The 13,977-nt window shown below is 29.9% G+C and overlaps 1 protein-coding gene and 1 non-coding gene across 2 annotated transcripts; both read left to right on the top strand.

The window, feature by feature from the left end:
- The first annotated feature begins 230 nt into the window (after positions 1–230).
- Positions 231–8,564, top strand: LOC136968319 (NADH dehydrogenase [ubiquinone] 1 alpha subcomplex assembly factor 3). The gene is made up of 5 exons (XM_067262321.1): positions 231–403; positions 2,550–2,754; positions 2,854–2,920; positions 6,800–6,900; positions 8,326–8,564. Exons 1-5 carry the CDS (start codon positions 249–251, stop codon positions 8,479–8,481), a joined length of 684 nt encoding a protein of 227 aa, XP_067118422.1. The 5' UTR covers positions 231–248; the 3' UTR covers positions 8,482–8,564.
- Positions 8,565–11,109: 2,545 nt separating this feature from the next.
- TRNAH-GUG (transfer RNA histidin (anticodon GUG)) lies at positions 11,110–11,181 on the top strand. Its single transcript has one exon. It is a non-coding gene; the product is annotated as a tRNA-His (tRNA).
- Positions 11,182–13,977: the final 2,796 nt, after the last annotated feature.

Genomic DNA, 13,977 nt, shown 5'->3' with positions numbered 1-13,977 from the left:
AAACTCTCTTAGTGCCGGCAAAAAGAATCAAATATGAAACAAAATAAAAATGTGTATTTATTAACATATTTATTTATTTATATATTTTTGAAAATTTTAATTGTGTATATTTCGACGTTTCATTAATTAATTAATGAAATTAAACAGAACAATTAATTTTTTTTCTGTTTTTATTTTTATAAAAATTTTAGTTATTAGGTGGCAGTTAGATCTGTAATACGAAGTAGAGTACGGCACGTGTAGTTTTAATGCGAAGAGAGCGAAATAGCGAAAAGATAAAAGTTCTAAAAATTACAACCATGATAAATACACTGAACAGGCTTAGAAATGCTTTAATGTATAAAAATTTTAGACAATTCAGCAGTGTGTATCGTACTCAATTTAATTCAGAATTTTCAAGCAGGTTTGGATGATACTATTATTAATCTTGATTTGTAATTTTACCAATTACAAAGTATAATTCTTTCAAAATATTTGATATTTAAACACAATGTACTTTCGTGTAGTATTAGAGCTCAAAAGTAGTTAATATGAATGATTAAAGATAAAGAAGAATGCTCCAAAAAAGTCCTCAATAATTCCAAATTAAAGTATGTTTTTCCAGTTACACTGCTTCAAACATGTAGGCCTATCTAAGAAAATAGCATACACTTTTATAGCAGATTTTATTCTTTCAATTTCCAGAATATAAAGTTTTCAAAAGTTATATATTCTGAATAATATCAATTATATATACAATTTTTCATGAAATACAAGAATAAACCCACTGAAATAATATTTAAAGAAAATAAAATCTTTAAAAGTCATAAGTCATCTCTTTCATTAGATTTAGTCATATTTCAAATTATCAAGAAATGTATCAAACTTATTTTAAACAATTAGTTTGTTGTTTTATATTGTTTCAGTTAATGTTACCTATGGTTCCAAGATGGTGGCTCATCTGATTCTGGCAAGGAAACAGTGGGGATGCACGTTCTAACTTAACTTAACGTATTCTAATAATTTTGTTGGTAATAATTATGGTAATTTATTAGAATAGGTTAGGTTAGAACGTGCGTCCCCACTGTTTCTCTTCTATTTGCTAGAATCAGAGACGAGCTGCCATCTTGGAACCATAGGTAACATTAACAATTGTTTCTAATGCAGATTATAGTGTAAGAATCTGACAGCACAAATTCTAATTTAATAAATTCTTTTGACTTTTTTGAAAGGGCCAAAATTATTTGTTAAATTAAAATTTGTGTTTGGTTATGAAAGATTTTAATCATTTATTAAGAAGATTCTGTTTTGTACTATTACCTATAATAGGATTACTGTACATCCGTACTTTAAAAGCTATGTCCGTACTGTACTTAGAAAAAAAAGTTAACGAAATGTCTTTATTTTTCAACTGATCACACAGTTAATAGTTAAATCATACCACTTAGATTTAAATCTGACAAAAAATGCTAAACTTTTGATGATGATTATTGCATTTGTTGGCTAGGTGGTAACCTTGTATAAGCAAATGTAACAACTCTGTTGCTTAGGGGCTGTCCGTAAACAACATCCACACCAGAAGGGAGGAAGGGGTTATGACAAGTAGGACAAAGTCGGATGAGGGGAGGAGAGAGGTTGAGCTTTGGTGGACATCCCTGTATTTCAACGGTTAATTTTAAACGGTTTGTGCATTGAATTATATTTCAAAATTTCTTTTATGTTTTGTTTCTACTTATGATATTTATCGTTCCTAAAGTGGTGAAGGTTTTCAGGGTGTAGAGTTTAATTGGACGCCCGAAGAGGGGAAGGGGTTATAGAAACTTGGACAAACTAAGACGACGGCTGGAGGGGGAATAAAAATTTCAAGAAATATGTGAACGTAACTTATTGATAGTCCCTTAGAGAACGTGTACACATTCATTATAACAGTTTTTTAATTTGAGAATACTTCTCTAATGAGTAAGTGGTAAAATAGTTTACTTACATTGAAAATTGTATTTTGTGCCTCAAAAGAAAGTGTAATTTGAAACTTTATATTATATGCCTACATTTACTAGATTGAAAATTATGAATAAATTCTCTTTATTTTGCCTCTCTGTCAGAGTACTTTTAATACTAATCTGTCCATATTTTGCCTTCAACTATTATGGTAGCCCTACTTATATATATATTTTTAGGAATCATAAATGAGATAAATAATTAAAATGAATATTTAATAATAATATGGTAGATAAAACTATAACAACCAATTGATTAATTTATTGTTTTAAAATTGTAATTGTTAAAATATATAATTCAATGTTTACAATATAACATTTCCAAAATTCTAAAAATTTATAATTTTTTACTTAGAAGAAATATAATTAGCCTATATTTCTGAATTATATTCTTATTATATTTGACTTTCTTATTATTTTATTGATAGTTTTTAAAAGATTTTAAATAAAATTAAACTGTAACAGTAAAATAAATAATTTTACTCAAACTTGTGATAGAATTTTTTATTATAAAGTTGCTGAAGTTTTATGTAGTAATTATCATGTTTTAATATGCAGAATTTTTTCTTTCAGATTAAATCCAAAAAATTGTTTTAAACCTAACATTAGATTCTATAGTTATGAAGGAGATGGAAAAACAGTTGCAATAATGTTAAACAAAGAAGCAGATGCTAATTTAATGATAAATGGTTATAGTAATTTTGGTTTTCGATTAAACAATAATTTATTTGTACTTGGTCCATTGGCTATTTTTCCACGATCTGTTTTACAATGGAATGTAAGCATTAAGAAATTAAATTACTTTTAAATTTTGCACTCTTTTAAAAAGAAATTGTAACTATCATTCACTATTTAAAAAAGTAAATATTTTTTACAGGTGAAAACTGTTGATGATATAAATGAAAATTCTTTATCACTTTTCTATTTATTAGAACCAAAAATAGGTAAGTTTAATTATTATTTTTTTTAAAAACTATTTCAAATATAAAATGAACTTATTATCTACATCATTTGAATAAGTACAATTGATGTTAATTGTATTAAATAATTAAACTTCATATTTTGTTAACATATGAAATAATTTATAAATAATACAATTTTTGTGTTTATTAAAAAAAAAAAAATTAATATATTTTGAATTCTGGAAAAAAGAAGCCAACATTTAAATCATTTCCAAGCATCTTTACATTCATGTTCAGTATTTTTGATTTAATGGGAATAAAATAATTGAATATTAAATAGCAACAATATATTATGAATACAAACAAGATTGAAATTAATATTGTAATTTTTTTTTATTTTTGAAAAATTATCAATACTTTTGAAATTTTAAAAAGAAAATATAATAGTCTCCATTTTAGAAACTAATATTCTCCAAAGATGAATATTCTTTTCCATTTCTCAGTTCTTTCTCTTGTTACAACTGTTGTTTAATTACAGTAATACCTCGACTTATGCTACCCCGACTTACACGAACCCGGAATTACGCAATTTTTAAATCTCATTGATTTGTCTTTTGTTCGAGCTCCACGCAACTCTCGATTACTCACTCCCCCCACACTATTGTTCTGCTTACATGTTCGGATGTGTCGCGTGGAATTGACGCACAGCTACAATTTATTTTGTGTTATTCATTTCTGTGTTTGTTATATCCATTTCTGTGAGACTTGAGAGACTACTATGTCATCCAAACAAAGTAGAACTGATTCTTCTGCATCTAACAAGGAAAGAAAAACTTTATCTTAGGAATGTAAAGTTAACATTATTGAAGACTTCGATACAAAAATGAAAAGAGGTTACAAATTTTAGAAAATATAGACTCCAACGCAGAGCACATTTTTTCTACAAAATGAGAAATAAAAAATTTATTAGCATGCTACGAGGAAATTTTGTGGGAGAAAAAAAAATATCTTTGAGCCGTCAGACGAATTTGTTAGATTTTATGAAGCCTTCTACATCAAAATAACTTCGGTTTACGATTTTAATAATATAATTTGTTATAGGCCTACATATGTATTATCTATGATTTTATTAAACATTTTTTTCTAACTTATTGTTTTCTTTAGTCTCCGGCCCCAATTAAAAATAATTTGTATGTATTTATATGCGAAGTTATACCCCGACTTACGCAAATTCGACTTACGCAGTTATTGCTCGGTCCCACCTATTGCATAAGTTCGGGGTATTACTGTATTTTAGTTTCTTTTTCTGAGAATCTGATTACATAAAAGAAATATTTTTTTTTCTGTAGCATAACCTTTCACTCTTTCTCTAGCAGTTTCTTAAGTCCATTAGATTGGAGAGAAAATGTTTTCAGCCATTTTGAATGGTCTTCTTCAGGTACTATAACATTGGAACATCAGTTAACACATATTCGAATGACGTCATTGTTTATAAAAGTTTCTTCTTACTTATGATGTCATAGTTTAAAACAAAAGTTAAAGAGACAGACATGGATAAAATTGAAAACAAAATAAAGTAAAATGAGTTTAACGACTTTAAAACAAGTGACAATTGCCACTAAGATTAAAAAGAAAATTAAATAACTAGAAAAAATTTGAGAGAAATGTAAACAAATTTGCAACAAATTCTAGCTTTCTGTGCATGGATTTACTTTAGCATAACATTAATTTCGCCAAAACTAAAAAAAAACAATCCAAAATTACAAACCATGTCACCTGTGGTGGTTTTTCACAAATTTGCCTACTGAACAACAAATGAGATCTTACAAGGTCGATGAGAAAATGTTACTTGACAATGCTAATATTTAAAAACATTTTGTCATTAATAAAATATTCTATTAATAGTTTGTGACAAATCTCGTGTTCATATGAAGTGTTTTTTCTTTTTTTCTTTAATGTATGTCACATGTTTGATCTGAAAAATGCTCTAGAAATTTTTATCTTAATGTCTTGTTCACTGTTATTATTTGTTTATTTCATTACCCAATATTATTTTCCAAGAAGAATAATAAAGAAAAATTATTTTATTCTTAGAAAATATATGTGTAGGAGCTAATTTTTTTGCATATTTCTCATCAAAAATTAATTATATATCAAATATCAATGATAAAAGAAAATTGTCAATTTTTGGATGGTCAACCTGAAAAATATGAGATTGAGAATCATAACAGTTATTATTAATAAAATCTTCATTCTGTATACTGATAAAAATTTGTATATTTGATGAAATAATATAATTTGTAGCATTTATTATTATTATTTTGTTAGTGGAGTTATATACCATTGCAGAATATCAATGCTTAGTGCTATGTCAGGCCAAAGTCAAGGCCATAACCATAATAAAACAAATGTTTTGTTTATATATGTATCTGTATTTAAGAATTTCCTGACTATGTAATACAGGTATCCCTTGTTATATATGATCTTACTTTGTATGTTTTTGCTATAACATGATTTATAAAAATAAAATGAAAATAAGGTAATTTATTCATAAATGAATGTCAGGTTGAAATTTTAGTCACCCTGTACAGTGATATCATGATCTTGTGAGCACAGTGCTGATAAGGTAGCACATATTTAATCAAATTGCAGATGCAGAGCTAAAAGTTGTATAGTAGCATTACTGTCTTGTTTACAACATGGGCAAAAGAAGTAAGAGTGAACTAGGTACTTCAAAGTGTAAAAAACAAAGCTATATCAGTGGAGGAAAAATTAGAAATTATAAAGAGGTATGAATGTAATGAGCACACTGTAGACATTAAAGAAACAGGAATCTCAGAATCAACTTTAAGAACAATAAGAAATCAATCTGAAAAAATAAAGTTGTGAAAGTGCAACTAGAATATCCACAGATAAGGACACTGATTATAGAGAAAATGGAAAAGATTGTCCAATGGATTGAACATCAAAATCAACATGCTTACAGAATGTCCTGGTGCAACATCACTGATGTCAATGAGAACATTCCAGGGCCTTCAAGAGAGCAAGAATGTGATGATCCAGACTTGCCAGATCCAGGTCATTCATGTGATTGAAGACTGACAAAACCTGTAGCATTGTACATAAACCAATAAAAGTTGATTTGTTTATGGCATTTATGGATTTTCTTTGTTATTTCTTTGGATTGGTCCCCAATTCCTATTTTAGCCATGTTAAAACTTACTTTATGCATTTTTGTGTTTGCAATTAACTGATTGGTCCAGAAAAATAATGCAAGGGACACCTGTATGTGTTTAGTATGGCAATCTTCTATTAGCATGTGTTGTGATGTATGTGCTGTGTGAAGCCCTAATGTTTCAAGACTTTTGTGTTATGTATATGTTATGACACCTGTGCAAGAAAGTACTACTGGCACAAATACATACTTCATCCATTTTCCACAGATGCTTTATTTTTAAGTTCTGAGTATTTAGTAATTTTTGTATGTGTTTGGAACATATTTTTTTTATTTTTATTTTTTCTTGCATTTTATGGATTGAATTTTGGAATTCTAAAATTTTTTAAATGATACTTGATAAGCTTAAATCAGTTTTCAAATAAAGTATTTGTTAACATATTTCATGTTAATTAGTTTTTATAACATATTCAACAACCCAATACACATGTGGTGCCAAACAATCTGGTGGACTTTAAAGCCCAATAAATCCAGTAGATTATTATTAATTATTTCTAATTAAAGCTTATTTCTGTATCTATAGAATTTGAGATGAATTTAGTTTAAGAAGTATTGATATTAAATATTATTTTATCAATATTTAATATAATTATACATTAATTTTATAAAATTCTATTTTTATTTATATACATATATACTTATTTATATAATTTTTCGAATGTATTTATATGTTATTTTATCTTAAGATGTTTTAGTGTTAGGTGTTGGAGATCAAGGTAATACATTAAAACCTTCTATTTTGAAATTCCTACGGAGTAAAAGAATTAATGTGGAAGTGCTTCCTACAGTAAGCAATATTCTTATTCCAATAATTTTATTAATTTAAATTTATCATATAATATATAAAATTGATTAAAAATTATTTAAAATGATCATGAAAAACTCTACTATAGTGTTTCTCATTCCCCTTGTAGTGCTTTATACCCTCTAGAAAGTATCTAAAGAAATAATATTGATTATTATGTAGTACAACTACATATGTTTAATATTCTATTCATTAGTTTCAATACAATATAACATGAAAATACTCTTAACTCATATGATCATTTTATTAACATTATTATGCTATAAGTTATCATTATGACATAATGGCTACAATATAGTAGTAATCATCAGAATTTGATTTCATTAAATGATAAATGCCTCTGTGTGTTCCCTCTTACTTTTAGATTTGCAAAGAATGTCTGAAAATTAATATCTAAGTTTTAAGAATGATATTTTACAAAACAAAAAACACCTTGTTCTAATTTTAAATATTTCTACAATTTAATTTTGAAAGGCAAATGATTTTCAAGTCACCTACCATTAGCAGCTTCTACCAAAAAGAGGTGGTCATGTACTAATTAACTAAACAAAAAAATAAAATTACCAATAACCTATAGGAGACCTAGATAAATTATTCCTGATACTATTTCATTAACTAGTTTAAACAGTCTTATTCAATATTATGTTTACTCTGTCTTAACAAGCATTTATTTGTTATCAGCAATAAGTACATCATCACTATTAACTACTACTTTCTTTAAACTCTCCATAAATCCATAGTTTTTTTTAACATAGTCCGAACTTTCTTCTTTCTTTATTTCTTTAACATTTTAGCCTTATTCCAATCTGTTTTAATCCTGTTCTAAATTTCCTGACTCACAGCTGTTATTATTCTGTAAGATCAAAAACATCTTAAAATCTGTCTTGTGTTCTAGTCTAGTTTTTAACAATCTAATGGTTCATATGTACACTTTCTCTCTTTCGTTCTTTGCTAGAGGAATCAGACAAGTTGTACTTATTGACTAGAACAAGGCAAATTAATTTCATATTACCTATTATTTGATCATTCAAATATAAGAGTAGATAGTCCATTTTAATTGTTTATTCATTTTTATTAGGATTGGGCTTTATATGTTATTTATATCTTAATAATAATAAAAATATGTGATTGTAAGAATTATGCAAAACTTTTAAAGGGGATTAAATATAAGATAATCCAACAGTTGTTTAGTAAATTGTAACAGATTAATACAAGAAATATCAATAACGTTTATCTGGATTTAGTTGTGTTAATAAATACAGTATATTACCACGACTAAGCTATATTATTTCTTCAAACATTTTTCAATAATAATGATAAATATATTTAGAACATATAATCTTGATTATTATATGTATTTAATATATCAAATAATGTAATTCATTGATAATTTTGAATTTTTTACAGCAACATGCTTGTACTACTTACAATTATTTAACAGCTGAAAACAGATGTATCGCTGCTGCTTTAATTCCGCCAACAATAATAAAATATACGGACGAAGATATTGTAGAATCTCAAGCAAAACATAAGTTACTTTATGAGCAAGATTGGTCAAAGTAGAAATGAAAATTATTAAATGCTGAGTTGTAATTTTTAAATTAGAGTTTATATTTATGATGTAAATAAAAGTTATTTCTTGTTGACATTTCTCATATTATTTATGTGAAAATAATTTTGTTTTTCTATATTTATAGAAAGTATGATTTACATATATACGACGGATTTTATTCCTGGTCAGAAATGAATTTATTATATATATTTTATAAAGGTTATTATATAAAACATTTTTATATAATAACCTTTATTTTCGTCACTTACAGTACTTTCCTAGCTGTTATTTATTACAGAGGAAAAGTATTGCAATCGGTCAAAAAATGACCACCCTCAAAATTTTTACATTTATGGGTAGGCCTGGCCAACCCAAATTGTTTTGCAGGCCACTTTGATCACGTGTAACATTACGGTGGGCCACAATTTAGGCAAACATGCTTTTAAAAAAGTAAAACAAATACAAAATGAGTAAGATTTATTGTTATACCAAGAGTTTGTACTTGCACTTGTGCATTATAACAATGACACAGGCAAATTTTCGTTTATTTAATTGTTTTGGTATACACACAACGGTAAACAAAAGTTTTAATAAATATATAATATCGCTTAGCGGGCCACACAATTTAATGTGATGGGCCGTGGGTTGGCCAGGCCCGGACTAGGGACTTGTAACGTCAAGAAATGCAAAAAAAATTTGGAGGTTTTCGTGTGGGGATACGATTTTGTTCACCCACTTTGAATTTTATAACCCTCATGTCTTTTGTCTAAAATTTCTGAAATTTTGCAGAAAGGTTTGTATATTCTAACTTAAAATATTATCTAGCTTTAATAAATTATCATCATCTCCATAAATAGCTAATGAAATACTCTATATTGACTCTCTACATACAACTATGATATGTTTGCTTTCCAAAGAGTTTTTATTGCAGAATGCTTCAGCTAGAATGCAAGCAATACAAAATTGATAAAATCAATATAAAGATTATTTTCAAGGGGATAATAATACAAGGGAAATATTCAAGGGAATAATAATCATTGAACAAAAGTTGGTTGGATTATTTATGAAGGCCAGGAAAATATTTGAATAATTAGAAACTTAATTTATCAATTAAAAAAAAAAAATTCAAGCTCAATAAATATTGAAGTTATTTTAGGCAAGTTATTAACCATGATGAATTGCATTAAAAAAATATTTTATAAAGAATTTCGAAATTGTTTGATGAGATCTAATATCAACATAAATTGAATAGTGCTTGTATTAAAAAGAAAAAGCTCGTTCCCTAATCACTAATCAGTTCTGTAATGAAAGCCAGATAAGTACTATATATCTTATTGAAAAAATTCAGCAATGAATTGCTTAACTTTCCCGGCAACATTTGGTGGCGCCATCTGTTATCATATTTTTAACTATTAAAAGTGGCAAAAAGCTTCATTTTGAGGGTAGGGATGGGTTTTATAAAAAATTGTAAATGCTAATAACGAGTAAAAGGGTGTACTATAGATTACTCCCTATGGAATTTCAGGACTTTGATTATATATTTGAACTCAGGGGACCGAGACGAGTTCAACGATACCCTACTTTTGGACCGGAGACGAAAAATAAAAAAGTTATCATACTTTTTTCGACGATCGCGCGATGATAGGGAGTCGCGTCGCTCTCCGCTAAGTCGGCCTCGCTATCGCGATCGGGAGTCCCGTCGCTTGCAGTTAAAATTGCCTTTAGTAGACGTTTCCCCCCTTTTTTTACTTTGTTTAAGAACTACCGTGAATCGATCACTAGTTTAGCACATGGCGGCGTGTGGTGGCACCCATACGAGAGGTCAGTCGGGCCGCCATGTTCGCTGCCATAACCGAAATGGCGGTCGCGCGATGATCGGAAATCGCGTCGCTCTCTCCGCTCTCGTATCGCGTGTTTAACCCTCCGGGAGATGACCGTAGTCTGACGTCATGGTTTGCAGACTTTACCGCAAGATGGCAGTACTAGCAACTATGGTGCCGTCTTCATGAGTGCATTAAAAAAGTATGATAACTTTTTTATTTTTCGTCTCCGGTCCAAAAATAGGGTACCGTTGAACTCGTCTCGGTCCCCTGAGTTTCAATATATAATCAAAGTTCTGAAATTCCATATGGAGTAATCTATAGTACACCCCGAGTAAAATACTACAGATACACACCTTTATCTCCCCACCCCTTCTATTAATAGCACAAATCCCCCTAAATACACAAACCTCCCTGCAAAATTTCAGAAATTTTCCACAAAAAGCGTAGGAGTTATTAAGCTTAAAAGAGGGTGAATTTCTCGACGTTTCAAGGTGTCCTGAGTCCGAAAATGTAAAATGTTTTTGGAGGTCATTTTTTGACCGATTGCTTTATTTTCCCTCTGTTATATGTAACAGCCGAGAATCTATGGCCATTGAAATATTAATACAAATTACTTTTTATAGTTCCATTCGTTATGTAATTTTTCAATGCTAAGAACTCAAAATATTTAATTTTTGCACCTGAAATAGGACTACGAAACTAACAAGTTGTTTGTTTCGGTTATTGCGATTGGTAAAATAAAAAGAACAGTTTCACTTCACTAACTTTAACAAGTACTTATAGAGTAAAGACGAATACAATGGACGTGTGAAATTAGCCGTGATCGTCTAGTGGTTAGGACATTGCGTTGTGGCCGCAATAACCCAGGTTCGAATCCTGGTCACGGCACTGTGTTTTTTTTTTAATGTGATACCAAATGTAAAAGTAAACTTATATATCGCATGAATCCTAATTCGTTTTTCCCTTATCTAGATTTAATGTTCTCAATTGCAATAAACAAATTGATTTTTTTATTTTGTACCTCTGTTAATAGATGTGTAGGAAGATGAGGAAGTTCCGTGTTACTTTTAAAATGTTTAATTTTCAAATATTTAAAGAGTTCTCTTGGTCTTCTTTTTATTGACGAATACTTGTGATTAATTAGCTAATTCTGGCACTTAAAAATATCCTAAATTTACGTCAGGGTTACAGGACACTGAGTCAGGATTACCATTTACAAGAGAACACGTTTAATTGAATAAAAACATGCTTACAAAATATTTTCTTAGAGAAAGGACTTGGATCTTGGGAAGAACATCGTGTCCTCGAGCTCGAGACATGAGTTTTTTTAAAGGGCTCTCTCCTCGGACCTACATTCCGATTGATCGCCGATATTCCTCATCCATTGGCGCGTTATCCCATGGGCAAAAAGTGTTCCAGACCAACCTTTTATAGGAAAATATTTCCCTAAAAAGTTTCCTCGAAGAAAATTGTCTGAAGTCAACAACACTGTACATGGGATCCAAATTTGCTCGGGCCTCGTGAAGCTATAACGCGCCACTGCCCTCATCACTGTCCTTGTCTCCGGGTGACAATTTTGAGTCGCGGGCGAGATCGGCATCGACGTTCAACCCGATGCCATTTCCTGATGCCGATCGGATAATGTTTCGAACTTTGAAACTCCCTCTCGTAACTCAAGCCTTTTGTCTTTATCTTTTCGATAGAAAGAATGTATAATAGTCTCCGCGAGACATTATTTAATTAAAAAAATCATTTTACTATATCATTGTTTAGTTTTGTGTCTTTTTTATTCGAAAGGTGGGAGCCTAACTGCCCCGTTGGACACTCGTTAACATTCTGGCGAGTAATTTCAAACTCCGTTTTGGTCTCACAAAATGATTAATGAATAGCATTACTATGGAAAAATACAATACACTGTGTTATTTTTTCTAATAAAGTTTTAAATTCTTGTGCAATTAATACCGTTTTACAGTCATAAATTTGTCATATTAAGAAACCGGATATTTTGTTTGTTTTGATTTTTGTTTTAAAAAATTAAGTTTTATTTTGTATTATTAATTAGCTGTAACAAAACTGCAACCTCGCGTTGAAGTTTTGGTGCAAAGGACCTTGAAATGTCGAGAAATGCAAAAAGTGTGGGTTTTTTTTCCTGTGTGTATGCGTGAGGAAATTTCTGAAACTTTGCAAAGAGGTTTGTGTATTAGGGGAATTGATGCTATTAAATTTTGGCGGTTAAAGGTCGAAGGGGTGGAGAAATAAAGGGAAATCGTGTGTCATATCTCGCGTAGAATCGGGCTTAATGACGATTTTCCTCGTTATTAGCATTTACAATTTTTTCTTTATTTTATAAAATCCATCCCTATCCTCAAAATTAAGCTTTTGCCATTTTATAATAATTAAAAGTATAAAAAGTTTTTTAAAATAAAATATAACAACATATGGCTCCACAAAATTTTAAATGTTGCCGGGAAAATTAAGCAACTCGTTGCTGAATTTTTTTAATTGTCGATTTCCTATATTCAAGCTCCTTTACCTTATCTGCTTAGTTCTATCAGAAATTCCGCGAGTCTTTATTCATTTTACTGTTCCACAGGGTTTATAGGTCCGAGTACCCGCAATGCGTATGGTATTGCAGGATTCACACTTTTAAATAGGTGCCATTTTAGATTGTAATAATCTCAACCATCTTTTTACCAATTCTTGTTATTCCCAGGCTACTTCTTTTATACTTACTTTTATTTTACCTTCCCCTGAAATGCCTATCTATTGCAGCATTCGCATCTTGGCTACCTCAGTTTTCATTCGTGCCATTTCTTAATCGTCCAACATTCTGACTCATTACCATTGCAACCATGACCGTCATTTGTGTAGCAAGTTTAGTGATATTTTAGTCTCACAACGATCGTACAATACAGGCCTACTACTGATTTATTCAACTTCAAACAACTTCTGTTGATCGCTCTTAGCCTACATATCTTTATAATTTCTCAGTTTATATTCTATATAATTATATTGTTTTCTTTCTGCTGATCTTCGTTCTTTATCCGTTAGCCTAAATTACGCCGCCGTACCTTTCTTCCTTATATCTGCTACTGCGATATTATAAGCCATGGAATGTCTCTTTATAAATTTACATCCTTTGTTATTTTGTCCAGTAACGTAGCAAACAAGAAGGAAGTTAGCGCACGTTAGGCTACTGTAATGTATTCCTTCAGACATTCTTTTTCTCCGCAGAGACCACCACATCCACATCCACACACACACACACATCCACACACACACACATACACACACACACACACATTCTGAGTTTTCTGTAGTTCGATCCCGCGGTAATTCTTGTTGACACGTGCATTCTTATTCTTACGGTCTTACATACCTTGTACTATGTAGGGAAAAAATGACCTTTCTAAAAATCTTTTCTCGCATTTCCACTGCTGTAAAATCTTAATTGAACAGTACTATCAGAGTTATAATCAAGTTTCTCCCATAATATTCTACGCTTTCACAGTATTCTGGTGTCACGTCTGGCCTCACTGTTTTGTCATTTTTTCATCTTTTAATTTCTTCTTGACTTCGTAGTACGAACACTATCACACAAATGCATACAATTCTTCGATTCCACCTTATAATCCTCGTTTAATAATTTCCGAAATAACATTTTTCACCGGATGTTTAGCCCTA

Source organism: Centruroides vittatus, unplaced genomic scaffold (assembly GCF_030686945.1).
Source record: "Centruroides vittatus isolate TY-2023 unplaced genomic scaffold, ASM3068694v2 contig_1427, whole genome shotgun sequence".
Taxonomy (NCBI): domain Eukaryota; kingdom Metazoa; phylum Arthropoda; class Arachnida; order Scorpiones; family Buthidae; genus Centruroides; species Centruroides vittatus.
Note: the sequence above shows the minus strand (reverse complement) of the source record. Positions and strands in the feature narration are given on the sequence as shown.

Coding starts and splice junctions, on each gene's coding strand:
- LOC136968319 (XM_067262321.1), top strand. CDS start 249: ATGCGAAGAGAGCGAAATAGCGAAAAGATAAAAGTTCTAAAAATTACA. Junction 2,755..2,853: donor GATCTGTTTTACAATGGAAT/GTAAGCATTAAG, acceptor TATTTTTTACAG/GTGAAAACTGTTGATGATAT. Junction 2,921..6,799: donor TTTATTAGAACCAAAAATAG/GTAAGTTTAATT, acceptor TTTTATCTTAAG/ATGTTTTAGTGTTAGGTGTT.